The 25,913-nt window shown below is 43.2% G+C and overlaps 1 protein-coding gene across 1 annotated transcript in view; it reads left to right on the top strand.

Moving 5' to 3' along the window:
* Positions 1-313: 313 nt before the first annotated feature.
* SLC22A15 (solute carrier family 22 member 15) overlaps positions 314-25,913 on the top strand; it is a 79,134-nt gene continuing 53,534 nt past the window's right edge. Inside the window, exons 1-2 of the mRNA XM_007452634.1 lie at positions 314-400; positions 12,898-13,110. Of these exons, the coding sequence (XP_007452696.1) occupies positions 314-400; positions 12,898-13,110 (300 nt within the window). The remainder of the gene's footprint in view (positions 401-12,897; positions 13,111-25,913) is intronic.

The following is a 25,913-nucleotide window of genomic DNA, read 5'->3' on the forward strand; positions in this document are numbered from 1 at the left end:
AAAAAATCTTTAACAGGAAGCCCAGGGGCCCGGGTACCTGGCATCCCGCCCCGGACCCGCAAGCCAGCGCGGGCCCCGGGCTCCCGGCCCCCGACCCTCGACCCCGCCCGCGCAGACGCACCTCCCGCCGCCCCGCCCACGCTCGCACGCCGCGCCCGGCTCCTCGCTGGCTGGGCCGAGCCGGTGCCGGGCGCCGTGGAGCTCGCGCGCCGGGCCGGCCGGGGAGGGCTGCGCCGGAGCGGGGGCGGCGGGAGGGCGGGTCGGGGCCGGGCTCCCGCTGGCGGCTAGGCCGGGGCGGAGCGCGCGGCAGGCCATGGAGGTGGAGGAGGCGTTCCAGGCGGTGGGCGAGATGGGCATCTACCAGATGTACCTGTGCTTCCTGCTGGCGGTGTTGCTGCAGGTGAGTCCCCCGCCGCTCGTATGGCTCCCCCGTCCCCGCTTCCTGGCCGCCCAGGGAGAGGCGTACCTCCCTCCTCACTCCCCAGCGCCCGGCCCGGATGCCGAGCCTCTGCAAACCCCGAGGTGTGGCGAGACTCTCCCGCCTCCACCTTCACCCCGCGCGAGGGCGGCGCTGGAGTAGGCGCCGCGCGTTGGCCTGGGCCGCGGAAACCCAAGGTCGCCGGCCGGCCTGTCAACCCAAGCCTCGGATCCTCGTCCCTTAGGCGCCATGCTTCTCTCACCTCGAGTGGGGAAGGACTGCGTGGGGGGGTACTTAAGCCAGCGAGCTGGTTAGTAAGAGATGAAAAATCCAGTTGTTACCTGGAATACGCTGTGAATAGGAAGGGAATTTTTAACCTGTGGCGCTGTCACTTTGGAATCTGGAACACAGAGAGGGAGGGCCCTGATCACCCGCTGACAGAAGGGCTGATTTAGAAGGCCTCCTTCAGTTCTGGTATCTACTTACCATCTTTTCCTGGATTTGAGGAGCCTTCCTATCCAGGAGCTTTCAATGCATAGGGTTTATTTCTTTCTGGTTTAAGTTCTGCTGGGTCATTCTGCCGAGAGTCCCCTTGGGTTGAGAATTTTTAAAGTTCATAGTGCCATCTACAACGTGTGGTGTAAAATGGAATCACTTCATTGTACAGAATTCTCAGAGACTGCTTTTTTGGCTTTCTCCAGATTTTAAGCATTATGATTTATTTAAAAAGGGATTGTTCATAGAAAACAATTACTTTGAACAGTATACAGGACTCATGGAGACTGGCTATGTCACAACATCAGACAGTACAGTCAGTACCTGCTGTATGGCTGGTCTCTGTAGACGCCCTTTGCTGTCCTCGCTGAGGGTGCCTTGTGTCTTGAGTTAGTCCACTCCTCTGGCCCTTAGGAATCATACGTCTCTTCACTGAATCGGTGTCCATAATCATAGTAATCAGCACCACTTTGGGCTGGGGCGCTATAGCTGTTATCATAGGAATCATAACGCTGTTCATCATAAGCAGTGCCATATCCATCGTCATAGTCATAATCTCCACAGGTCTCTTGTGTTGGGGGCGGTGGTGGAGGTCTGTACCCAGTAGGGGGGGACTCCTCTTGCTCTGGGAGTGAGAAGTCCTCTTCCCCGACTCACTGGCCCTCGGGTGGAAAGGACTCCCTTGGCAGTCGGTGTCCCTCGCAGTACCCCGACTCCCACTGGCTGGGCTGTGACTCCTCCCCTTCCCCTGGTTATTGCTGGGGTTGGTACCCCTCTTGTATGCAAGGTAACAACTGGTAACATCTGCATTTTCTGGACCACCATTCAAATATGTTAATTCCTGGAGCTGTGCTTGCCTGATTTCATCATTATACTCAGGAATGAGGAACTTTCTGATTTCCTCCAGAGCATGTCCCATCCGGGCATAGGCTTCTGCTGAGTAGGGGGGGCGGGGAACACTTCAGTCAGAACATGGAGATCATCACTGAGGTGGAAGTACTTTGCGTCTCCACTTTTCCTCAACTCTTCTTCTTTTGCCTTGTCTCTCATGGAGCCGTTTCCAAGGATGGACATTTTTGTCGAGGTTTCTTCCTGTAAACGCTTCAGAGAATTGCCACGTGGCCCCAGAAGTTTTCCCACAAAGTTGAACTTAGGGAACTGTTTTACAGGAGTTAAAACTTTCTGTCCCAGCCTAAAAATGTAGGTTCCATATGCTCAAGGTCGCTACAGATACACTTCGCCACGCAAGTTCCTCCTCCTTTGCCAGCTTAAATGGCCCATTTGATGTCAATTACTTCTTTTATTCTAAAGGCATTTTGTTCACAGATCCTTTATTAGTATCTGCCAGTCGGCCATTTTACTTATTCCTTCATTCAGCGTATATTTAATGAGTGCCTGCTATGTGCTTATCAGGGGCTATAATGTCAGATAAATCAAAGCCCCTTTCCTGTGAAGTTTACATTCTAGTGGGGGTGGGATGAAGCAGGCAGGCAGTTAAATAATTACAATTAACGTGTGATGATAGTTATTCTGAGGGAAGGACAGGGTGGTCATGGGTATAAGCACCAGTCCACCAGTTGCTTAAACCTTGCATAAATCAACTGCTCAACAGGAAGACTGGGAGGGTTGGAGGTGAGGGTTGACTAAGCGATTCTCTTTTCCATTAAAATGTTTGAAAGTTCAGTTGATTTCATAACCAGCCAGAAGAACCATTTAAATGATGCACTGACAGATGAAGTCATTTCTTTCTCTAGCAAAACAAGTTCTCAGTTCACAAATATGTGATATTCTGAGGTTCCTTTAAGTGTGTTTTGGCTTTAAATGCACTTTCCTGTGGGGAAAAAGTATTTGTGCTAAATCACAAAAGAGTATTTAATGCAGAGAGAATAGAATTGTGATCATGATGTCTGAGGTTCATTTATGATATTTTCTCTTTGAGAAAATTCTTTTCCTATTCTAACCAAGAATTTCAGGAACATAACTCCCTCTCTGAGTAATCTCACCTACACTCTGTCTCCTGTATCATTATGTTCTCACCTGCCTAGCCAGGTATCCACTGACCTTGAATAAGTTTGTCTCGAGTGGAGTGTGGCACTAAAAAGGCCACCGTTCTGGGTTTGGGACCTGTTAAATTTCCATCATTTACTTTTTGTTATGGTTGACCCAGTTGGTTAGAGTTTGGTACCAAAGAGGTCTAAGCCCATGACCATGACTGTTCACTGAACCCTGCCTGATGTGTGGTCAGTATTCACCATAGAAGAGCTAGCTCTTAGAGTGCTGGGGATGAGTGACTGACTTTACTTGTAGGTGTGGGCTGAGGAGGTGCCCTGTAGCTGTGCGGATCCCAAAAGAGTAGATGCCCAGGTCCAAGCAGAAGTGAATTCTTCACAGCTGTTACCTGTTTGTGAGGACTCAACTACCCCCATTGAGATACATAATCCAAATGGTCCTATGGTCACCCAAAGCTCTCCTGGATATGAGTGGAGTTCCCCACAGGCTGCTCTATCATGTCTGTTGTTGGAGATGATTTAGACTAGGGGAGCTGGCCTGCAGAGTGCGAGTACTAGAGGGTCCCCTCACACAGTTGTAACATGATGCTTTCATTATTCTTCTGGGGGTTGCTTCCTCTAACAGGAAGAAGTAACAAGCCTTTTTCAGAGTTGGTTGGCTTGAATGGAAGGAGCTTGATGTTTGCTTTTTAAAACCAAGGCACTTGTCTGCCAGTGCCCAGTAAGTGTACAGACCAATGGTATAGCAGCCCTGACAGAGAGGGGGAGTCCTGCACATTGTAGTTGGGACTGCCAGGGAGAGGGACCACCAGGGAGAGGGGGCTGCCTCAGCAGGAGCCTTATCTGCATCTGTGGTTTGGTGATGAGCAACTCCAGCTGAGAAACACAAAACTAGAGGGACAGAGATAGAAACCTTACAGATTCTTTTGTTTTCTTCCTTCTAGGATCATTATTATTTTTTAAATGATATTAACTCCCTTTACTTCAAACACATCCAAGTTCAAACTAAGAGGACAAAACCACATTACAAGCCAACTCTAAAGGTCTTTAACTGTTTTCTTGGATTATAGATATCATCAGGTAGCTCCTCAACTGTCTCAGTATCGTTTCCTTTGCCTAGGAGACCTACCTTCACTTGCCTTGCAAACACAATCTTTGGAATCTCCATAGTGGTCAACTTTCAGATACATACAGAATAAATGCAGATTTTGTAGATTTCTCGTCAGCATGATAAGATGCAAGTGACCTGATAATAGTGATACTTGGTTTTACAGTACCTAAGAAGAAAGCAAGAGGAGAAAAATTGCCTTCTGTAAAACTGGTTGTCCTATGAACAAGCAATAAGATTTATAATTTTGCAGTTAGAAAAATTCTTACCCACTCAAATATACATGCCCTCCTTTGGGTAAGTTATTTGTGGTATTTAAACATGAATAATTCTATTTACTTTATTACCATTTCTATTTTCCAATCGTGATTCAAAGTTGACGCCATTATCACTATTTTGTGTTTGTGTTTGCTTATTTGCCAGACTGTTTGGAGGAAGGTTTGAATACAATTCTTGATCCGTTTATACATAAAGTGGAATGGCTCCTACTTCTTTGCTCTAAGTCAGAGACTCTGGCTCCTTCGTTTTCCTCAGGATCTTGAATCATATGCTGTGGTATAATTTGCACAGAATTTAAAACATCCATTAACCAACAGGAACATGTAACCTGTAATAAACATTCGTTTCACCAGCAGAATTGTGATGCTGCTGAGATGCAGTACTCTGGTATTTCGGAATGCATTATTATTATGTAAACTCTTAATAAACCCAACCTTACTTTTCAGATCCTTGAACTACCAGTGCATTCATATCATCCACGCAATAAATATCTTTTCACAGTGTTTTAGAAAGTGGAATGACTGAACAGGTATTTTGCAGAAGAGGGAACTATAATAGTCAACACATGAAAAGATGTTTACCTTCAGTGGTCATCTGGGACAGGCATATTAAAATGACTATGAAATATCATTTCACACTTACTAGAATAGCAAACATTAAATAGTCTAACAGTACAAGTGTGATGAAAATGAGTAGAAAGTACCCCATTTACAGAACAATTTGGCACTGTCTAGTAAAATTACAACCAGCATTGGACTCCTAGGTATATGTATGACAATATCACTTGTGCATAAGCAGATATGTATAGGGTGTTTATTGCAGCACTGTTTGTAATGACAAAAATTAGTAACCACCTAAATGACGCTCAAAAAGGGACTGGGGACTTCCCTGGTGGTCAGGTGGTTAAGACTTTGCCTTCCAATGCAGGGGGTGTGGGTTTGATCCCTGGTCAGGGAGCTAAGATCCCACGTGCCTCTTTGCCAAAACACCAAAACATAAAATAGAAGCAATATTGTAACAAATTCAATAAAGACTTTAAAAATGGTCCACATCAAAAAAAAATCTTTAAAAAAAAAGGACTAGATAATTAAAATCTGACATAAGTTTTATAGCATATAACAGTTAAAATGAACAAACTAGGTCTACACACAGCCACATGGATGAATCTCTTTCTTTAAAAATAAATTTATTTATTATTTATTTTTGGCTGTGTTGGGACTTCGTTACTGTGCATGGGCTTTCTCTAGTTGCGGTGATCGGGATCTACTCTTTGTTGCGGTGCGCGGGCTTCTCATTGCGGTGGCTCCTCTTGTGGAGCACGGGCTCTAGGCACACGGGCTTCAGCAGTTGCAGCACACAGGCTCAGTAGTTGTGGCTCGCGGGCTCTAGAGCGCAGGCTCAGTAGTTATGGCACACGGGCTTAGTTGCTCTGTGGCATGTGGGATCTTCCCAGATCAGGGCTCGAATCTGTGTTCCTCGCACTGGCAGGCGGATTCTTGTAGATCAAGAGGAAGATACATCTCTACCCTCTTCCCAGGTATATCCTCTCACTTTGTTCTTGATTCCTTATTACTCTGTATCAGTTATTTCTGATCTTCTATCTTTCTGCATTTTCTGACCTCCTGAGGAGTGGCCCGCATGGTAGATTTAGGTGGTCTATGGAAATGTTATTAAATAACATTAACTCATAAAGTGAGAGGGTTATTCCCTTTTCAGTTCTTCTTTAATCCTTTTGTTTATCTAAGAAGAAAGTCTCATTTGGTGCTAGTATTTCTCAAAACATTTGCAAATATTTCTGTTTTAACAAAGGGAATGAACCAGAATTAAGGAAAGTTCAGACTTCGGTGGAAAACATTACCTAGTTAGAGTTGAATAACATTATTATGTTTTTATTGTACTTACTTTTCATTTTCTTTTAAAACTTTTTAAAGTTATTAAACATTTCAAATGAAATACATAGAATAACACCCATGTACCTACTTCTAGGTTTAACAAATGCTGATATTTTGCCATGTTTGTTTAAGGTTGTGTCAGCATAGTTCAACCAGAGAAACAGAAGGCAGAACTTCTAGGCTGGAGATGTATGTGTTTGTATGTATACGTGTATCTGTATCTGTATATACGTACGTGATTATATATGTAATCAGTGAATAATTTGTTATGAGGATTTGACCATGTATAATTGTGGGAGCTAGTTCGGCAGTCCCTGTAAGGCTGTTGTCTCTGTGTCTGTTGTTGGAGCTTGAAGTCTGCAGGGAAGGCAGCCTGGAACACATCAGAATTGACTGGAATCTGTGTCATTCTCACTGCCTGCAACCTTGATGAAGCACATCTGTTTCATCATGGAACTAAACACACACTTGGCCCAGGAGTCAGAGCAGCCAAAGGAGGATCCCGGGGAGCGTAGATCAGTAGCAGGTCCAGCTGCTGTGTTGCAGCGACAAGGTGAGGCAGCAGAAACATGACGGGGGATGTGAGGCACAAAATCACTGGCCCCAAAACCTGCCAGAAAATCTCTCTTGTGCCCCACCTTAAATAAAAATGTGCCAGCTAACACTTAGTACTGTAGAAGAACATTGTATTTTTAAAAAATTTATTTATTTAATTTATTTATTTTTGGCTGCATTGGGTCTTCATTGCTGCGTGCGGGCTTTCTCTAGTTGCGATGAGCGGGGGCTACTCTTCTTGCGGTGCGCAGGCTTCTCATTGTGGTGGCTTTTCTTGTTGCAGAGCATGGGCTCCAGGCGAGCGTGGGCTTCAGTAGTTGTGGCACATGCACTCAGTAGTTGTGGCTCTCGGGCTTTAGAGCACAGGCTCAGTAGTTGTGGCTCACGGGCTCTAGAGTGCAGGTTCAGTAGCTGTGGCTTACGGGCTTAGTTGCTCCGCAGCATGTGGGATCTTACCGGACCAGGGTTCGAACCCATGTCCCCTGCATTGGCAGGCAGATTCCTAACCAGTGAGCCACCAGGGAAGCCCCAGAACATTGTATTTTTATAGTTCCATCTGGCTGGTTATATTTGTATTGATACACAATTTTATTTCTCTGTAAATTTACTTAAGTTAAAAAATTTGAGTCCATTTAAAAGCAGGCCATTAAGTAAATAATAGAAAACAAATGGGCGCGTAACACTCTTGCAGGGGGTACTCACATGACTGAAGTTTGGGAAAAGCTGAGCCTGTCCAGTAATACTTCTTCAAAGAACACTAAAAATAGGTTCTTTACTCTCATGACTCTGATCAGACTCTTTCTTTGGCCTAAGAATTCCTTCCCTGATTTTTATTTTGATTAAACCCCTAGCAGTCTTTCACTGCCTAGCTCAGGTGTCACATTTGCAATCTTTTCCTTATTCCCCGAGTTGGAATTCACATCTGCTTTCTTTGTTGTCTCATTAACTTCATTTCTACTCTGGCTAATAGAGCATTTGTCCAAATCTGCCTTGTATTTATAGCTCTGTACATATTGTCCACACTTGAATGTATGTGCCTAAGAAGGAAACAGCTGTTTCTTACCCATCATTGTTGTCACCTGAGGCTCAGAATACTCTGTGTTGCAAAGTGTTGGTACTCACTACAATTTTTAAAAAATTAAACTGAAATAACGGAAGGTGGTCAGGTGGTGGCATTCCCATTTTATTTGGGAGATTGAGAGGGAAACTGATGCAGGTCAAATAATGTGTCTAAGGTCTTAATTAGTGGTTGGAACCAAGATTAGGTCCCATAATTACTGGTTTTTAATCCATCATCATTTTCTTTGCCACACCATTATGCAAGGAATTAGTTAACCAAATATATTGTAGCCTGTTATGTACACAGTAGCGTGTTGGGTTTCTTGAAAGGATATAGAAGTAGAAATTAGGGTTTTCTTTTCTTCAGGAGATGGCAAATCATTAGAAGAGAAAAAATTATATCTATACTGTTAAATAATGGTACAAAGTAATATTTCCCCAGTAAATAATACAGCCACTGAATGCTTTAGACATTAAGAAAGAGACGTCAGCATGGTCCAGAGTGGTTTGTTGAAACTTCAGAAAGAGGGTTGAGCTCGAGCTGAACTTTGAAGGTTGGGTTAAGAGAGAAGTGGGTAGGCCGTTTCAGGTGGAGAAACATAACATTGGAGAAAGTATAGAAGAGGGAATAACCTTGACCCTTATTACATGAAGTGTGGCCCAGACCATCAGCCTTGACCTCACCAGAGCTTGTTAGAAAAGCAGGATCTCAGGTCTCATCCCGGCCTGCAGAGTCACACTCTGCACGTTAAAATTGGGAGGCGCTGATAGATGCTATTTGGATGGTGCTATGCGATTTACTGTGTGATGTTGGCTAAAGAAATATCCCTTTGACCTTCAGATTAGGTTAGTTAGATATGAATGAACTAGATAAGGATGTACTGCCAGTGTCCAGTCTTACTGGAAGAAAACATGAAGTTTAGAAAGGTTTTGATTTGCTGGAAGTTTACTAGAGCTGAGATTCAGACTCAGGTGTACAGATCCCATATGCTTTTCACAGCACACAGTGAAAAGTCCTGTTTGGGGAACTGAACAGGCTAGTACAGAAAGCCTGGATGCAGATAAGGTAGCCATCGGGTCATGTGGTGGATATCTGGATGCTAGGACAGCTATCATTTATCCATTAGTATGTTTTGACCAGAAGAGTTTCATGAAGAATGTCTCAGGGAGACTGATCTGGTGGCATCATGTGGATAAATCAGAGTCGGGGAAGAAATGGGACTTAGAGACATCTGTTATTCAGGGTGTAATTAAATTTTTTAAACACAAGAAATAGTATCAGTAAGTCACTCCACAGATACTTATTGAATACCCACTTTGTGCTGGGCCCTGGACATTTGGTGCTGCCTTCGTGATGTGGTCATACTCATGTGATGCTTTTGATTGAGTCAGTTAGATAACTGAGTGATGACAACAATGAAATCATCTTTGATCCCTCCCCCCAACTTTTTCTCTGAAAAAAGCTCTGGCCCCAAAGTTAGGTGGCTCCCAGTCTCATCCTGGCTTTGCCATTAGTGTTGTACGTTCCCTTGAACGATTCACTTAATCACTCTGTGGCTCATCTTTCCCACTTACAACATAAACATCATATTTACCATGACTTCACAGAACAAGATATTGTGATGAGATAATTTATGGGAGACATTTTTGGTTTCCTGAGTATTATAGAGGCTTATAATGCTGTTAGTATAAAATTACTTTTAAAGCATTCACTTTTGAAACTTAAAAAATTTCAGTCCCCCAGTGCATCTTAGTCACTTTTCTAATTATAATTACATTGAAGGGGAAAAAACAGTCCCGCCATCTGTGGCACTCGTTCTCCTTCCCTGGAGGTAGCACTAGAGAAGGTAATGATTTATTTGAGATGTTGTTGGTCCCACCCCGAAGGAGAATGGATGGTGGTTTCTCATTGTGGCTTTAAGACCCACCTGCTGATGGGTGCAATTCTCTAGACAAGGCTATGTAGTGACTGTGTGCACAGAGTCACAGCAGAGGGAAGAGAGGGAGAGAGTTTGTACTCTGGGGGAAGAAGCAAGATGAGAGCTCTGTGACATTGTCGCGGATGAAGAAGGCAAACCGAGAAAAACTGTTCCATATGCCTTGTATAGGTGGTGCATCCCCTTGACTAGCTAAGGGCTAAACCATCTTTGACTTCGTAGGACCATGTGACCCATGTATGTGGCTCTGGTGTAAAGTACCTAACAGTAATCTGTATGCAGAGTTTAAGCATCTCCTCTTTTACCTAATCCTCATGATGTCCCTTTCACCTTTCATAGTTAGCATGTATTATAGATGCCTGCCTACTCTCTCTTTTACCTTTAGCAAAACCAGGCATGGCCATTTGTGTCAAAGACAGAAAGGCTGACACCATATTATGGAGGCTGGCACAGCAAGGAAGAGCTGCATGTTTCCGACCCCTCTGGTGACACAAAGCCATGGCCCTGTGTATTCTGTGAGGTCCCTGTGTGTGTGTGCTCACATGGGGTGGGTAATGGAAACATTATGAGGGGTAGGAAGAGAGCAGAGAAAGTGAGAAAGGAGGAAAGTGCTTATTCAACCTACTGATTGCTAAGGATAATAGTGATTAATATAGATAATACTGATTAGCTAGGTTTCACTGCTCCCTGCGTTATAAATAAGGGTATATATCAGCACCACCTCTTTGTTTTTTAACTTTTTTCTGCACATTGTAGTTTCTTCCAAGAATGGTAGCCTCCACAGTGAAATACACCTCAGATTAGAGGACCTTTTGGAGCATTTCCTGTTTTACACAGAACATTGCTTATTCTAGAATAATACAGATAAAAATAAGATGCATTAACATATTTTCACCAGGCACTTAGAATGGTACCTGGCATATAGTTAGCACTAGAGAAGTGTTTGCTGTTATTATTAGTATTCTGTTATGGTCATTCATTCATCCATGGACTTGTTGAATGTGTGATATCGTCTATCTAGGCCCTGAGTTATTTGCTTTGGGAGCCTAAAGGTGAATCAGACACAGATCCTGCCCTCAGAGAGAGTATATTTCAATAGAAAAAAATAAGACAAGCAGATACATATAGTGCAGTGAAGAAAATGATGTGGGTTCTAAGAAAGGTCTAAATGGAACTTTTGGAGGTGAGTTCTGCAGGAGAGGGCTTCTGGAGGGGTTGGAGGGAAGGCAAGGTGGTAGGAGGTGGCAAGGAGGAGGGGGCATCTGAGTTACATCTTGGAGGATGGGAAAGGTTCAGACCTTCACGGCAGAAGAAAGTGCTTTCTAGGTGAAGTGAATGGTACGAACAAAAGCAGAAAAGAGCACGCTTAGAGAAAAAAATATAACTAGTTAGCTTTGCCAGATTGAAGGCTGTGCGTTTACTGGAACATGTGTTTTGCATCATCTCCTGAGTTTCCTTTTCCCCATTTTTTTGTTTTTCATTTCTTTACCCATGAATTAAATTTCAGCAGATTGTAATCAGGAAGGGCAGTTACTAAAATGGGTGCAAGTGGCTTTGTAATTATAGCCAAATGTGTAATCTACCTGTTCTTGTAATTATTAAGGTTTTCATTTTTGTAAGCTAATTGCCTCCTGTCCTGAAAACTTCCTTAATAGTATGCAAATAGGGGCCAGGAAGCAATATAAACCGAGAAACGTGTTTTCCTTTGCGTTTTACAGTAAATCACACACGCAGACTGACCTGTGGCAGCTTTGTGCATCTCCAGAGGCCCACAGTCATCCGACTCACAATAGATTGGGGCTGCCTTACAGCCTTGCAGCCTTGGCAGAGAGGGGAAAAATCACATCTTGGGTTTTACATTAGCTCTCTGTTATGACACACACAATGTCATGACTTCTTTTCTCTTTCCTTGTCAGTAATTCCATCATCTACTTGTGATAAATTACTCTGCTTTTGGTGCTTTAGCTTATCCCCTTAACAGCTGAATATGCCTCTCCAGGAGGGTGTGGAAGGAGCTGGGAGTTCCCTGACAGTGGAGATAATGCTGTGGGCAGGTCTCTCCATCCTTTCATGCAGCAGTCAACTCGTCCATCCAGTGGGGGTGTTACCATATGCTGTACCGAAATCACATGCTTTGTGTTTTTTAAACACTTACTCTGTTTAAAGCTATTTTAAGACATTAAGTTCTAAGTTAATAGTGATAATTTTTTTTAATTAAAAAATTTTTTTTGAATAGCAATTGCTTCAAATAAGATTGTCTCACTATGGAACAGACTATTTCTGTGTTTTCCTAATAAATTTTAAGCTTGAAATAATTATCCAAGGAGAGTTATATAAATGGATCTATAGCATTAAAACGCTGCACAGGGCTCAACAGCTTGTAAACCCAATTGTGAATTGCCAGAAAGCCCAAAACAGTCAGTGACAAATGTCGTATGTGCTCAATAAATATTCCTTGAATGAATGAATGAAATAATTTTTTCTTTAGGGGGAAACTATGTTTAGACTAAACAATGATTACTACAGCTAAAGGTTATAAAGTGGGTACCTATCCCTGGGATTTTGAATTTTTTACATCTTATAAGTTGTATACTATACTTTAGTACCTACTCAAGTGCATATAATGCTTCCCTGATTTAATAGAGCATCTGTCCTCCCCGTGTGTGTGTGTGTGTGTGTGTGTGTGTGTGTGTACAAACACCTACTCTTTTGGAAACATTTAATTATGCCACAACATGTTTTCTTGTTTAGATCATGAATTCAAGACCAAGATACTCCTGGGCCCTGGTGACTGCTTATCTGAACTGAGGTGTAGTGGTCAGGAGAAAAGAGATGGAATGTTAGTCTTCTAAATCAGAGCCAGTAATATCACCCCCTCCCCAACTCCCTGCCACTGCGGAACCATTTATGTGCCGTGTCCTCAGCATCAGATGTATCTCAAATGTAGAAGAAAATCCTCGGAGGAAGTAGAAGGTGCTTTACAGATGGGATTGCTGATGGCTCCATTAGTAGTAGATCAGGAAGCTTCCTTCTGTTTTTTTCCTTTGTTTCTGAAGGGTCTCATTTCTGTATCTCCTACAGACATAAAAGCGAGACCTGCTCTTTCAAGGTTTGTGAGCTTACTAATTGTGTTTCCTCTTTTCAGCTCTACGTGGCCACGGAGGCCATCCTCATTGCACTGGTCGGGGCCACACCATCGTACCACTGGGACCTGGCGGAGCTCCTGCCGAACCAGAGCCACAGCAACCGGTCGGCTGGTGAGGACCAGGCGCTCGGGGCCTGGCTCCTGACGGCCAACGGCAGCGAGATGCACAAGCACGTGCACTTCAGCAGCAGTTTCACCTCCATCGCCTCCGAGGTAATGGCAGGATCAGGGGACAGGCCTTTCTTACCACTGAATGATCCCCCTGGAGCCATTGTTTGGTCTTGTTGATTTAAATTTCAGCTCACCTTCCAATCACTTTCTAGTAAATTTGAGAGTTAAAGGAGAATATCCTATGGAAATACATTGTTCTTCCTTCTTACTGCAAATGGGAGAAGCATGAGTCCTACCAAACTAGTTATAGATGAAGTAAGACATAAACTCCAGAAGAGCCCCATTTTGATTAGTGTATCCTTTTAAAAAGTGAATTAGGGCTTGCCTGGTGGTGCAGTGGTTGAGAGTCTGCCTGCCGATGCAGGGGACACGGGTTCATGCCCCGGTCTGGGAAGATCCCACATGCCACGGAGCAGCTAGGCCCGTGAGCCATGGCCGCTGAGCCTGCGCGTCTGGAGCCTGTGCTCCGCAACGGGAGAGGCCACAGCAGGGAGAGGCACGTGTAACGCAAAAAAAAAAAAAAAAAAAAAAAGTGAATTAAAACTTTCATGTCTTTTTCTTTTTCTTTTTTTTTAAGTTAATTAATTTATTTATTCATTGATTTTTGGCTGCGTTGGGTTTTCGTTGCTGCATGTGGGCTTTCTTTAGTTGCTGCAAGCGTGGGCTACTCTTCATTGTGGTGGCTTCTCTTGCTGTGGATCACAGGTTCTAGGTGTGCGGGCTTCAGTAGTTGTGGCATGCAGGCTTAGTAGTTGTGGCTCACGGGCTCTAGAATGCAGGCTCCGTAGTTGTGGCACACGGGCTTAGTTGCTCCGTGGTGTGTGGGATCTTCCCAGACCAGGGCTTGAACCCGTGTCCCCTGCATTAGCAGGCGGAGTCTTAACCACTGGCCACCAGGGAAGTCCCCATGTCTTTTTCTTATATCCTCAAAAATTAACAAAGTAAAGAGACGGAAAATGTAATGGCTCATCTATAACATCCACAGTTGATGTTTAAGTCCAGTCCTGTGTGTAGACTGCATGGGGCACCTTGACTGTACAACATAAAATACAAATGGTACTGCCCAGTGTGGGTAGAAAGCCTTACCTTCAAGGGGACTTTCCTGGCCAAGAAGGTTCTGGTAAGGAGAGCACCGTCTGGGCCAGCCTGAGTTATATAAGCTGAGGATAGATAGTCTGGTTAAGAGAAACCCTGGGATAAGAGGTGCAGGGCCCAGGCACAGCTGGAAAGCACAGGTCCTGGTTGTTAAAGTGTTGAAATACTGTGTGTCCTTTGCCTGCTCTCCACAAGCTATCCATTTGCACACTGACACCCTAGCCCAGTGGCATTTTCATGACAACGATCCAGTCCTGTCATCCCTCACCCAAAAACCTCCAGTGGTTCTCCCACCACACCCAGAAAACAGTGAAACCCTACATGTTACATTCAAAGCCCTTCACCCTCCCCAGCTTGGTCCCAGGTGTACTTTCCAGCCCCATTCTACACTTCTCTCTGCCTCCCCTGCTTCCCACGTGCCCTGAGCCCTCAGCCCATACCTGTTACCTGCGTCAGGATGGCCCCAAACACTCACCCTCGCCTCTGCCTGGTGAAATCCTAACCTACCCTCTACTGCTCACTTGACCATTACCTTCCCTGAGAAGTCTTTCCTGACCCACTCCCCAGAAGAAGTAAATACACTTTTGTTTCTGCTCCAGCAACAGTTTGTTTGCACTTATGTGACACACTGTAGTTTGTCAGGAACCATAGTTTGGTCGTCTTTGTATTTCCATGGCTTTCTGGCCACCACCACAATAACTACCATCACAAGTATCACTACTACTCAGCTATAAAAATAATAAATAGCATTGTGGAATGATGACTATATGCCAGACATTGTAATATTTTACAGCCCTTATTTCATTTAATCCTCAAAATAATTTTATGAGGTAAGCATTATTTTCTGCATTTTATAGATGAAGAAATTGAGACTTCTTGAGGTCAGCTAATAAGGGCAGAGCTAGGATTTAAACCCAAATTTGTCTTAACTCAGAAGCCTATGCTCTTATTATCGTACTTTTTAGGGACCTATCCCATCTAAATTGGTATGCACATCTCTTAGTTCTTTTTTTTTTTGCGGTACGCGGGCCTCCCACTGCTGTGACCTCTCCCGTTGCAGAGCACAGGCTCTGGACGCGCAGGCTCAGTGGCCATGGCTCACGGGCCCAGCCGCTCCGCGGCATGTGGGATCCTCCCGGACCAGGGCACGAACCCGTGTCCCCTGCATCGGCACGCGGACTCTCAACCACTGCACCACCAGGGAAGCCCTCTTAGTTCTTTTTGATAGGTTAACAAAAGCCAAAGAACTTTAAAAGTTATTTTATTTGGAAATAATTTCAAACTGACAGAAATTGCAAGAATAGTTCAAAGAATACCCTTATATCCTTTAGTTTCATCTGTTGGTAGTATTTTTCCTCACTGGTGTTACTGTCCTTCTCAGTTTTTTAAAGCCATTTGAAAGTTGCACATACTGCTGTTCTTTTATACCCAAAAAGTTCAGTGTGTATTTCCTAAAAATAAGAACATTCTCTTACATAACCACAGTACAATTATCAACTTAAAGAAATTTAACATCGATGCTGCAGTTTTATCAGATCTACTATCCACACCCAGTTTTGCCACTTGACCCAGTAATGTCCTTGATAGCAGTGGTTTTCCCCTCTTGCATTGAATTCAGTTTAGGATCACACATTGCATATAGTTGTCATGGCTTTTTAGTATCTTTTCACCTTCAGCCTTTCTGTTTCTTTTATGATATTATACTTTTGAAGAATGTATAATCTCTCCCTTTTTAAAAATATCAGTGTTCTCCATTTTGGGTCTGTCTGATGATTCCTCATTCAGGTTATGCATCCACAGTCAGACTAGTACACAAGTAATGTTGTGTCCTTGGAGGATCACACGGGAGACACACAATATTCATCTGCCCTTTTTGGGTGATGTTAATTTGACCATCCAGGTATTGCCTGATTTCTCCCCTGTACAGTTTTCTTTTTTTCTTTTCATTTCAAGAAATGAGTAATCTATGTGGAGTCAAGTCACTTTAAGATTATGCTAAATTACTATTCCTTATCAGAAACCCCTCCCTTGAATTTAGCATCCTTTGATGATTTTTTCATAAACCAAGCTAGACTATGATGGTTACAAAATGATGAATTCTTAACTCTAGTGCTTCCTCTACATTCGCCAGTTGGGCTTTTTTTTTTTTAATTTAGGTATAATTGACATATAACATTATAGTAGTTTCAGTTGTACAACATAATGATTTGCTATTTCTATCACTGTGAAAAAAATCACCATGACAAGTCTAGTTAACATTCCTCACCATACGTGGTTACAAATTTTTTTTTTCCTTCTGATGAGAACTTTTAAGATCTCTTCTCTTTGGAACTTTCAGATGTGCAATACAGTATTAACTGTGGTCACCCTGCTGTACATAACATCCCTGTGACTTATTTATTTTATAACTGGAAGTTTGTACCTTTTGACCCCCTTCACTCATTTCAGCTATCCCCTCACCTCTTGCCTCTGGCAACTACAGTCTGTTCTTTATATGTCAGAGCTTGGGTTCATTTTTTGTTTTTTGTCTTTTTAGATTTTGCTGTAAGCAACAGCCCTTTCTTCTTCCTTGTCCATCTGTCTGCCTGTCTGTCTCTATCTCTTCCTCTTCATCTCCCTCTTCTTTTCTCTCTCTCTCTATCTCTCCATCTCTCTGTCTCTCTGTCTCTCTGTCATTAGTATGTACTAGTGGATTCCTAGTCTTTTCAATTATTTATAATTTATTACAGCTTTTAATTATTTTGGTGCTCAAATTATCCCCAGTTTGCCAGTGGGAACCTCTTCAAGCTGGCTCTTGTCTCCTTTTTTTTAATTAAAGTTTTTATTTTGAGATAATTGTAGATTTACATGCAGTTGCAAGAAATAATACAGATAAATTCTGTGAATGCTTTGCCCAGTTTTTCCCAACGGTAGCAGCTTGTAAAATCATAATATACTATCACAGCCAGGATAACGATATTGATACAGCTAAGACACAGAACATTTCCATCACCACAAGGATCTGTTACCATATATATTTATATATAGCCACACCCACTTTCCTCCCTCCCCAGCACTAATTTCCCTGGTAACCACTAATCTTTTCTCCTATACTTTAATTTCATCATTTCAAGAATATTATAAAAATGGAATCATACATGTAGCCTTTTGGGATCAGCGCTTTTTTTTTTCACTCAGCATAATTCTCTACAGACTCATCTAGGTTTAATTATATTACTTTAGTTATACAATAAGTCTTATGTACAGGTAGATTGGTTCCTCTCACTTTATTCCTTGTCAAGATTGTTTTAGTTCCTTTGGCTTTTCATACAGAATTGGTGTTAGTCCTTTAAACATTTGGGAGAATTCTCCAATAAAATCATCTGGGTCTTTAGTTTTCTTTTTTGGGAGTTTTAAAATTATGAATTCAATTTCCTCAAAAGTTATAAGACTATTTAAATGAGCTCTATTGTGTTGTGAGTTGGGGCAGTTTGTGATTTTCAGAGAATTGGTCCATTTCATCTAAGTTTTCAAAAATATGTGTGTAGCGTTGTTCATTGTATTACTTTATTATCCTTTTGACATCTGCAGAGCCTGAAATGATATCCCCTTTTATTACCTGATATTGGTGATTTGTGTCCTTTCATATGTAGTTACTCATCTGTCCTGATAGAGTTTTGTCAATTTTACGGTTCTTTTTAAAGAACCAACCTTCTGTTTCATTGAGCGATCAAGCATAATTTAGAAAACTCAAGAGGAGAAGCAAAGTCTGTTGTATTTACATTGTTCTTTCTTCCTTCCTGATATTCCAAAGTCCCTTCTTTTATGTTTTCTTTCTTTTTAGAGAACTTTCATTAGCCATTGTTTTAGGGTAGTTCTGATGGCGACAAATTCTTTTAGTTTACCTTTATCTGAGAATATCTTGGTTTCCCCTTCATCTCTTGTTTTCACTAGTTATAAAATTCTTGGTTGACAGTTCTTTTCTTTCAGCATTTAAAAACTCCTGTGCTACTTCCTCTGGCCTTTATGATTTGTGATGAAAAATATGGTGTTATTTGAATTTTTTTTTCCCCTATAGGGAAGGTGTCATTTCTCTCTTGCTACTTTTAAGGTTTTTTTAGTCTTCAGTTTTTAAAAGTTAGATTGTGATGTTTCTTGGTGTGGATTTCTTCAGGTTCATCTTATTTGGGGTTTTCTGAGCTTCTTGGATCTTCGGGTTTATATCTCTTAAATTGGGAGATATTCAGCTGTTATTTGTTCGTGTACTTTTTTTTTTTTTTTTTTAGTACTTCCCTCTTTCTCCTTTCCCTCTAGAACTCCAGTGACAAAAATGTTAATTCTTTTGTTCTAGCCCCACAGATCCCTGAAGGTTTGTTCATTTTTTTTTTCAGTCTATTTTATCTTTGTTTTCAGATTGGGTATTTCCTGTTGTTGTATTTTCAAGTTTACTGATTCTTTCCTCTAGTCTGCTGTTGAATCCATTCATGTATCTTTTAGTTTAAATTTTTCTATTTTTTTTTTTTTATATATCCTCTTTCTTTGCTGAGACTTTATCTTCGTTGAGTCTTTTTATTTTGTCATCTATTTCAAGCATGTTTACAACTGCTTATGATGGCAGCTCTAAAATCTTTGTCAGTTATTTCTATCATCTCTATCATCTCAGTGGTTGTCTTTTTTCATTCTACTTTGAGATTCTTCTGATTCTTGGTATGACAGATTATTTTTGTTTGAAACCTGAAGTTTGGGGGATTAGGCTAAGAGATACTGTGTCTTATTTAAGCCTTCTATTTTATCTGGCTTTCTATGACACTGCTCTGGCACAGGAAGAAGGGAAGGTTGTTTCATTACTACCAGGCAGTGAAATCCAGTCTCCCCACCTGGTCTCCACTGAAACTTGTGGTGGCAGTGGTGGTAGTGGGGCAGGGGGGAGGGGAGCTTTGGCAGGAATGAAAGTGCTGGCTCCTACTTGTCTTTTGTGACACCACCTGGGTGGGGTGGAGTGGAGCGACTCATGACTGCCTGACCAGGCGGAAGCCTCCGTTCCCCACTTAGACTTTGCTCGTGTAGATGGGGTTGGAGCCCCGGTTGGTAGGTTTATTCGTTTATTTTTTTGTGGTGGTAATTGGCCAGAATAAAGCAGTGATTGCCCAAAAGTCTTTTGTCTTGCTGGGCTGCCCCTCTCCTGGGTCTTTGCTAGAGAGCAGACCTCACTGGGACCTCTTTTGTGGCTCCTCTTAGCATTTCTGAGTCGCTGGCTTCTTCAGTACCCAGTCTGGGTGTGTGAGGTAAAGGGAAACCCAGGGAACTCAGCACTGCACCATTCCTTGAGTCCCAAGGTCCTTAGCTCGTCTTCTCTCCACCTTTTGGAGTTGTCTTAATGTTTATTTTATGTATAATGTCCAGGATTTTTAGTAGTACATGGTAGGGGAAACAAGGAAAAATACATGCGAAAGAGTTCCTGGACCCAATTCCAACAAGCAGTTCTCGGATGCCAGCAGTATGTGCAAGAATTCAGCTCAATTCTGATACTATCTACCCAGAGATAGAATGGAATTCCACAGGTAAAGGGCTCAGCTCCACAAGACTGCCTTCTACTTCAGATGCCAGTCGCAAACACAGATTACCGGTGCTTCTGACCATCTGACTATAAATCAGAAGTTCCCATGACCTCCTCTCCAGGCTCAATTAATTTGCTAGAATGGATCACAGAACTCAGGAAAAAACTGTTTACTTACTAGATTACTGGTTTATTATGAAAGGATATTAAAGGATACAGAACAACAGCCATATGAAGAGCTGCATAGTACAGAGCATGGGGAAACAGTGCAGAGCTTCCATGCTCTCTGAGCGCCACTCTCCCCAATCTCCACACGTTCACCAGCCCAGAAGCTCTCCGAACACCCTCCATTTGGGTTTTTATGGAGGCTTCATTACATAGGCATGATTGATTAAATCATTGGCCATTTGTGATTGATTTAAATTCCAGCCCCTCTCCTCTCCCTAGAGTTTGGGGGGAGGGATGGGGGTTAAGAGTAAAAGATCTAACCCTCTAATCACATGGTTGGTTCCCCTTGGCAACCAGCCTCCACCCTTGGGTGGGACCCAAAGTCACATTCCCTGAAGCAGTTTTCAGGAACTAAGGACAAGAGACAATTATCCCGTTGCTCTTAACCTAAGCTCAGGAATTCCAAGGGTTTTGGGAGCTGTGAGCCAGGAACTATGAATGAAGACCAAATATACATGACAAATATATCTGCATTTGGTCATCTGAATGACCAAATATATATTTCTGCTATAAATCACAATATCAAAAAAAAATCACAATATCACAGTGTGTTTGCTCCTATGTTTAGCCTAATTTTTATATTCATGTTTACTCTGTCTTCCTGGAGCTGAAAGTCCTGTGTCCTTTTGATGTGTCCATCTTTTCTTTTATTTTTTTAATTTTTTTGAGCACTTCGAAAATTTTTGACATAACAGAATAGTCCAGGTTTATCTTGCATCTCCCTACTCCAACTGTGGGACTAGGTATTTCTTCAAAAAGCCCTGGTTCTATTTATTGCCCCCATAGGATTTTGAAATGGGTGAGAGCCATCGGTCTGCTTTCCAACAAATCCATTAAACACATTTTAATGAAAGTGGATCTTGAACCAAATTCTGCCACATGTATAAATGAACTTATTAACTTACTAACTCAATTCTTATTCTCAAGGAAGCTCAAAATAAACTATCTTGCAGGCTTTAGAAGTCTCAGCTCTGCTTTTATAGGTGTTCTGTACACTGCTTGTGTGGCAGGTCGCTACAGGAAAACCCCAGTTTTCCATAGTCAGGGTACTATGGAAAATAGTGCTTCCCATCAGCTTCAAGCACACGGAAACTTCCAGAGTTCATATTGGCTCAGGACCAAGGAGGGGTTTTAACCTAGGGCATCACCCCTATAGACAGAGTACAGAACACATTGGATTATCTCAAAAATTCATGGAAGGGTAGTGAGTGTCTCTAAAATATGTTGAGCTAATCTGTGTATCTTGAATGTCTTTAATTTCACTAGGGATAGCCTATTTTTTATATTCATCATTGCTAGTCAACAGGCCACTATTTTAATCAAGAATAAGCAAAGCACCCATTGTTGGTAGAGACAATGATCACAGAAGCCCTTGTAGTAGCTCCCTCTGAAGAATGGGCTTTCTGAAGGGAAGGCCAGCTGACCACCAGTGGACAATGCAACCTTAATGAGAATGCTCGTAGTACCAGGGTGAAAGCTTGACCTAACATTGATACAGAATATCCCACTGAACGTGCTTAATACTTTAAAGTAAATTAGATAACATAGCAGCACTATGCTTCAGCATCACAGACACTCAACAAATTTCAGTAGAATTGAATTAAATGAATACTTAGGAAATCTGTGATTAGGAGCCCTTTTAGATATCACTGGAGGGACACCATTCTTAGCAAATGTCATTGAGCAATGACTACTTGCCCAATGCCAGAGAAAGCCTTGATACAGAAACCTGTATCAAGGTCTGACCCTATGCTCTGGGACGGCAGGAATGGGCACCCTGGTCACCAGCTCCTCTCCTGTGCTGGCACCTGGGAGGCTCACCCTTAATACTGCTTGACTGGAGGCTGAATATGGAGGGAAGGGAGCCCTGAGGGCTACTACTCCCAGGACAAAGAGTTGGTGGATGCAGGAGAAATGGAATTAGATAGCTTCCCCAGCAAGTGCTGAAGGTCTGTAAAGCAGCTCAGAGAAAGAGGAGATAAAGGGCTAAGATGGCCCTTACCTGACCTACCTGTGATAGTAGCCTCAGGTCCCTCTTCTTATTACCACTGTGTGTGTCTGTGAGTGACTGTCTCTCCTGCAATCTGTCTTTGTCAGACTGTAACTCTGTGTCTACCTGCCTGCTTTCCTTCCTTCCCTCCTCCTTTTCTCCCTCCTTGTTTCCTGTATCCCTCTGTCTCTGTCATTTCATCTTTCTGAATCTGTTTCTCTCTATCCCTAGCTCTCTCCATCTCAGTTTCTGTCTCTCTGTATTTATCCCGTTTCTTCATCTCTACCTTTCCCTGTGTCTCTGTCTCACTGGCTGTCTCTGAATTGCCTTCCCGTCTCTTTCTCTGATGTTTCTGTCTCTGTCTCTCTGTGTATATCTCCATGTGTCTTTCTCTTTTACATTTTCTTCCCTGCCCTCTCTCCGTCTTCCTGGTTAGTCGCCTGTCCTCTTTCTCATTCCCACCTATGTCGCTCCACTGAGATACATATACTTGCATATACAGTTATCCATACTGATTATACATATACCACTATAGATTTATAAATACACAATACTGCCCCCCCCCACGGTATAGAAGCACACATTATGTTCCCATGCCATCAGAAGGTCAGACAGTTCTCCACCTCTGAGGTGTGTCTCAAGGCGCAAACATCCCCTGCGCAGAAAGTGACCTTCAGTCTCCAGCAGGTGCTCCAGAGCTATGCGTGGGGGGTAAGGGGCCCGCCCAGCTGCCCAGCTGGTTGATATCAATGTGCCACTCCGTGGGATCTCCAGGGGATGTTCTGTGGAGAGTCTGGGGTCACGGTTTAGGGTGAATTCTCTTGGAGCATCCCAGATTCTCAACCGGCTGCTCCCAGCCTGTGTGGGTTCATGCTTGCAAGGGTGGCTGTGGCCTGCCTGCCCTGGTGATGGAGGAGCACGGGTGGCATCGCTGGCTGCACAGTGGGACAGAAATCCGCAGTCCCCACAGGCTCCTCAGCTGCAATGAGACTGTTGCATACTTGGCGGAGAGTTTGCGGGTGAGATGATGAGTCTTGTAAGGGTTGTTAGGTAGAGGCGCGTGAAGAGGCAGATAATGGTGGCTACTTCCCAATGCCCTCTCGTGTGAGAGGCCCCCTCCCAGGGGCCTTCCACGTGTGCTGCTTATTTACTCCTGCCAACAGCCCTACCCTGCACATTAAACAACTGACGTGTAGAGAATTTTTTAAATTGCCCTAAATCACATATTTAATAAGCCACTGATCTGGGACTCAATGGGCCAGCCCATATTCTTCCCGTTACACCAGCGATTTTCAAACTCTTTTTTTTTCTCTTAACAAACAGAAGCCTTTAGTTTTGAATGGCGCCTCAGTTGGCATTTCAGTATGAAAAGAGCTGGGTGCTGTGCTGCTATCACCGAAGAGGAACAGAGGCCCAGGGCCCGGCACTCTGCCGCCAACAGCCAGCCCTGCCAGCTGCATGAGCCCTTCCATGGGGAACAGGGCAAGAGCTGAGCTCTGCCTGGGAGGAATGGATGGGAGTGTGGGTGCATGGATCGGTGAGAGTGAAGGTTAGCAGGGTGACTGTGGGTGATAGCACATGGTGCACACACATTGGGTTGAAAGCTAAGCAAAGTAGGTGCTCACCTCCCCTGGCTGCCAGTTGCCTGCTTGAAATTGCCTCTGACAGAGCGAATCCTAAGGGAGAAGGGCAAACAATCGTAATGTTTGTATCGCGGCTTGCAAATGAAAAATATGACTGCCCGGGTTCCAAGTAGCTGGGTGAGTTAGTGTCACGGTTGGTAAATGGAGGAGCGTGGCCACTGCTTTCTGTGGCCCTTCTACGGTGGCATGTGACAGAGTCAGGGAGGGAGGGAGGGAGTCGGGATATTTGTATCCAGCTCACGAGGATCCTGGCTAGCGGACCCACACAAACAAATCACACAAGTACTACAGAAGTAGTAACGATTCAGTTCAGCTTTCATAACTGTCAAGCCCAAATAAACTTACAGGTGTCCTGGTCTACCCCAGAATAACAAAGAATCAAACAAAATAAGCAACAACTCCCATGCCCCTCAGCGGCTCGCCTGCATGTTCAGAACTCAGCAGCCTGCCGCCCTGGTGTTCATAGCGTCACCACATCTCTTTGCATATGTCCACATAGACCCAGCACGAGGCTTGTCTGCTTTGCATTCTTAGTGCAGAATCTCATGTCTTCCCTGAAGTCATTTTATTTCGAGGTACAAATAAAGTGTCCCCCCTGTGTGCCCTCATCTCCAGCGCTCAGAGTGTGTGAGTTCCACGCAGGTTCACACACTCCACTTCTACCTAGGACATCAGAGCCCTAGTCGGGTGGTGTTCCAAATCCGGGAGTGGTTTGGCGCCGGTGGTATGGGTGGCGTCCAGGTTTCCTGCTGCCGCTACCAGAACGACAAGAGTTAGCAGGGAAACAGCAGCAGAGGGCAGAATAATGAGATGATGATCGAGGGGCAGCGGTGCCAGGAGGGGTGGCAGCGTCGGCCACTCTTCAGCCAGTGTCCTTGAGGAGCTGCTGCTCTCTCTACACTCACTCCCAGTCGCATTCCCCTTTATTATGGTGGAGTGCAGCCCCAGCCAAACCCTCCACTTGGTTGCTTAGCATTACTTTAATTTTGCTTACTGCTCTAGTTTTTCAATTGTTCCTTCAAATTTCCAAAGTGGTAATATTAAAAGCAGCACTCAAACTTTGCCGGTAAGTTGGTAAATATCCTTAGTATACAGTCTGTGTATGTAGATAATACATGTTTCATATTGAAATTATTCGGTATAAAATGAGAGTTAAAAAAAAATTATAAAGTCTTGTTGACGTCTCATATTAAATTCCTGAAAATAAATATCAAGATAGAGTCTACAGAACTCTATAGTGTAAGGAGATTGTCTTAAAGCTACACATTTGAAAACTCCTACCCTCTTATTACATTCAGGTCAGGCCTTGCAGAAGTTATTCATGGAGGGTTTTGGGGAAGGGTGAATAAAAGGTTATGTAGATGTGATTAACTTGGTATTAATGCAAAAAAAAACCCCTCTAATCTAGGAGTCTTGACTACTTTAAAATGAGCTAATAGCCATCGGGGTGAGTTTATGTAGCAAATTGCTGTCTGCTGTATTCAAATTATTCCCTGAGCTCTGACTCATTCAGAAAGCACCAAATATCATGGAGACACACAATTATCATGCTTAATTAATGTTTGCAACCAAAAAGAGTAAGGTTGGAATCTTTAATATCATTGTGGATATTGAAGAACTGAAATTGACTGATTATTATCTTGAGATTAATATATTTTCCCCAAGCCATACCCTGGGGTCAAAAGACAGAGTATTAAAACTATTTGAAAAATTCACTGCAATAATTGCTTTAGGGGCTAATTTTTTTTAATGTCTTGCCTCCTTATGCCTGTACTACTGATTGTTATAGGCTGCACACTTCACCCATTAAGTGGTAATTCAGAGTGACAACTACATTGAAATGAAGCAAGTGAGTTAATCCCCGTGAAACTGATCCTGACCTACCCTGTCCAAGTACTCCCTAATCACAGGAGGCTTCTGACGTAGAAGGGAGATTTTCCTGTACGAAGCCGTAAATATTTTTATGGGACATAGAGAACAGCGGAGGGCTGAAGTTTGGCTGGAATTGTTACCAGAACCATTCAGAATTTTTCTCAGAACAGTCGTGCACCAGTTGTGCAGAGCCCTGGGGGGATGCACTGCAGGGGTGTGGGGAAAGCTCCTGTCTGATCCAGTCCTGCAGCCTTGAAATACTGACACGCGGGGAGTCAGTCTGGTTCGGGCTCTGGTGCTGGTGATCTGACTTAGAGTTCATCAAAGCAGGACTTTGGGCGAAAAGGAGCTTGATCAATAACATGTGCCCAGTCTTCTTTCCCATTTTCATAGGCCCATGGAAGCTGCTTTAGTCTTTGTTTTTCTGTATGGTCAGGCAGGCTACACCCCTGAGTAGCCATGGGTTCTGTCCCCCCTTTCA

Source organism: Lipotes vexillifer, unplaced genomic scaffold (assembly GCF_000442215.2).
Source record: "Lipotes vexillifer unplaced genomic scaffold, Lipotes_vexillifer_v1.1 scaffold1343, whole genome shotgun sequence".
Taxonomy (NCBI): domain Eukaryota; kingdom Metazoa; phylum Chordata; class Mammalia; order Artiodactyla; family Lipotidae; genus Lipotes; species Lipotes vexillifer.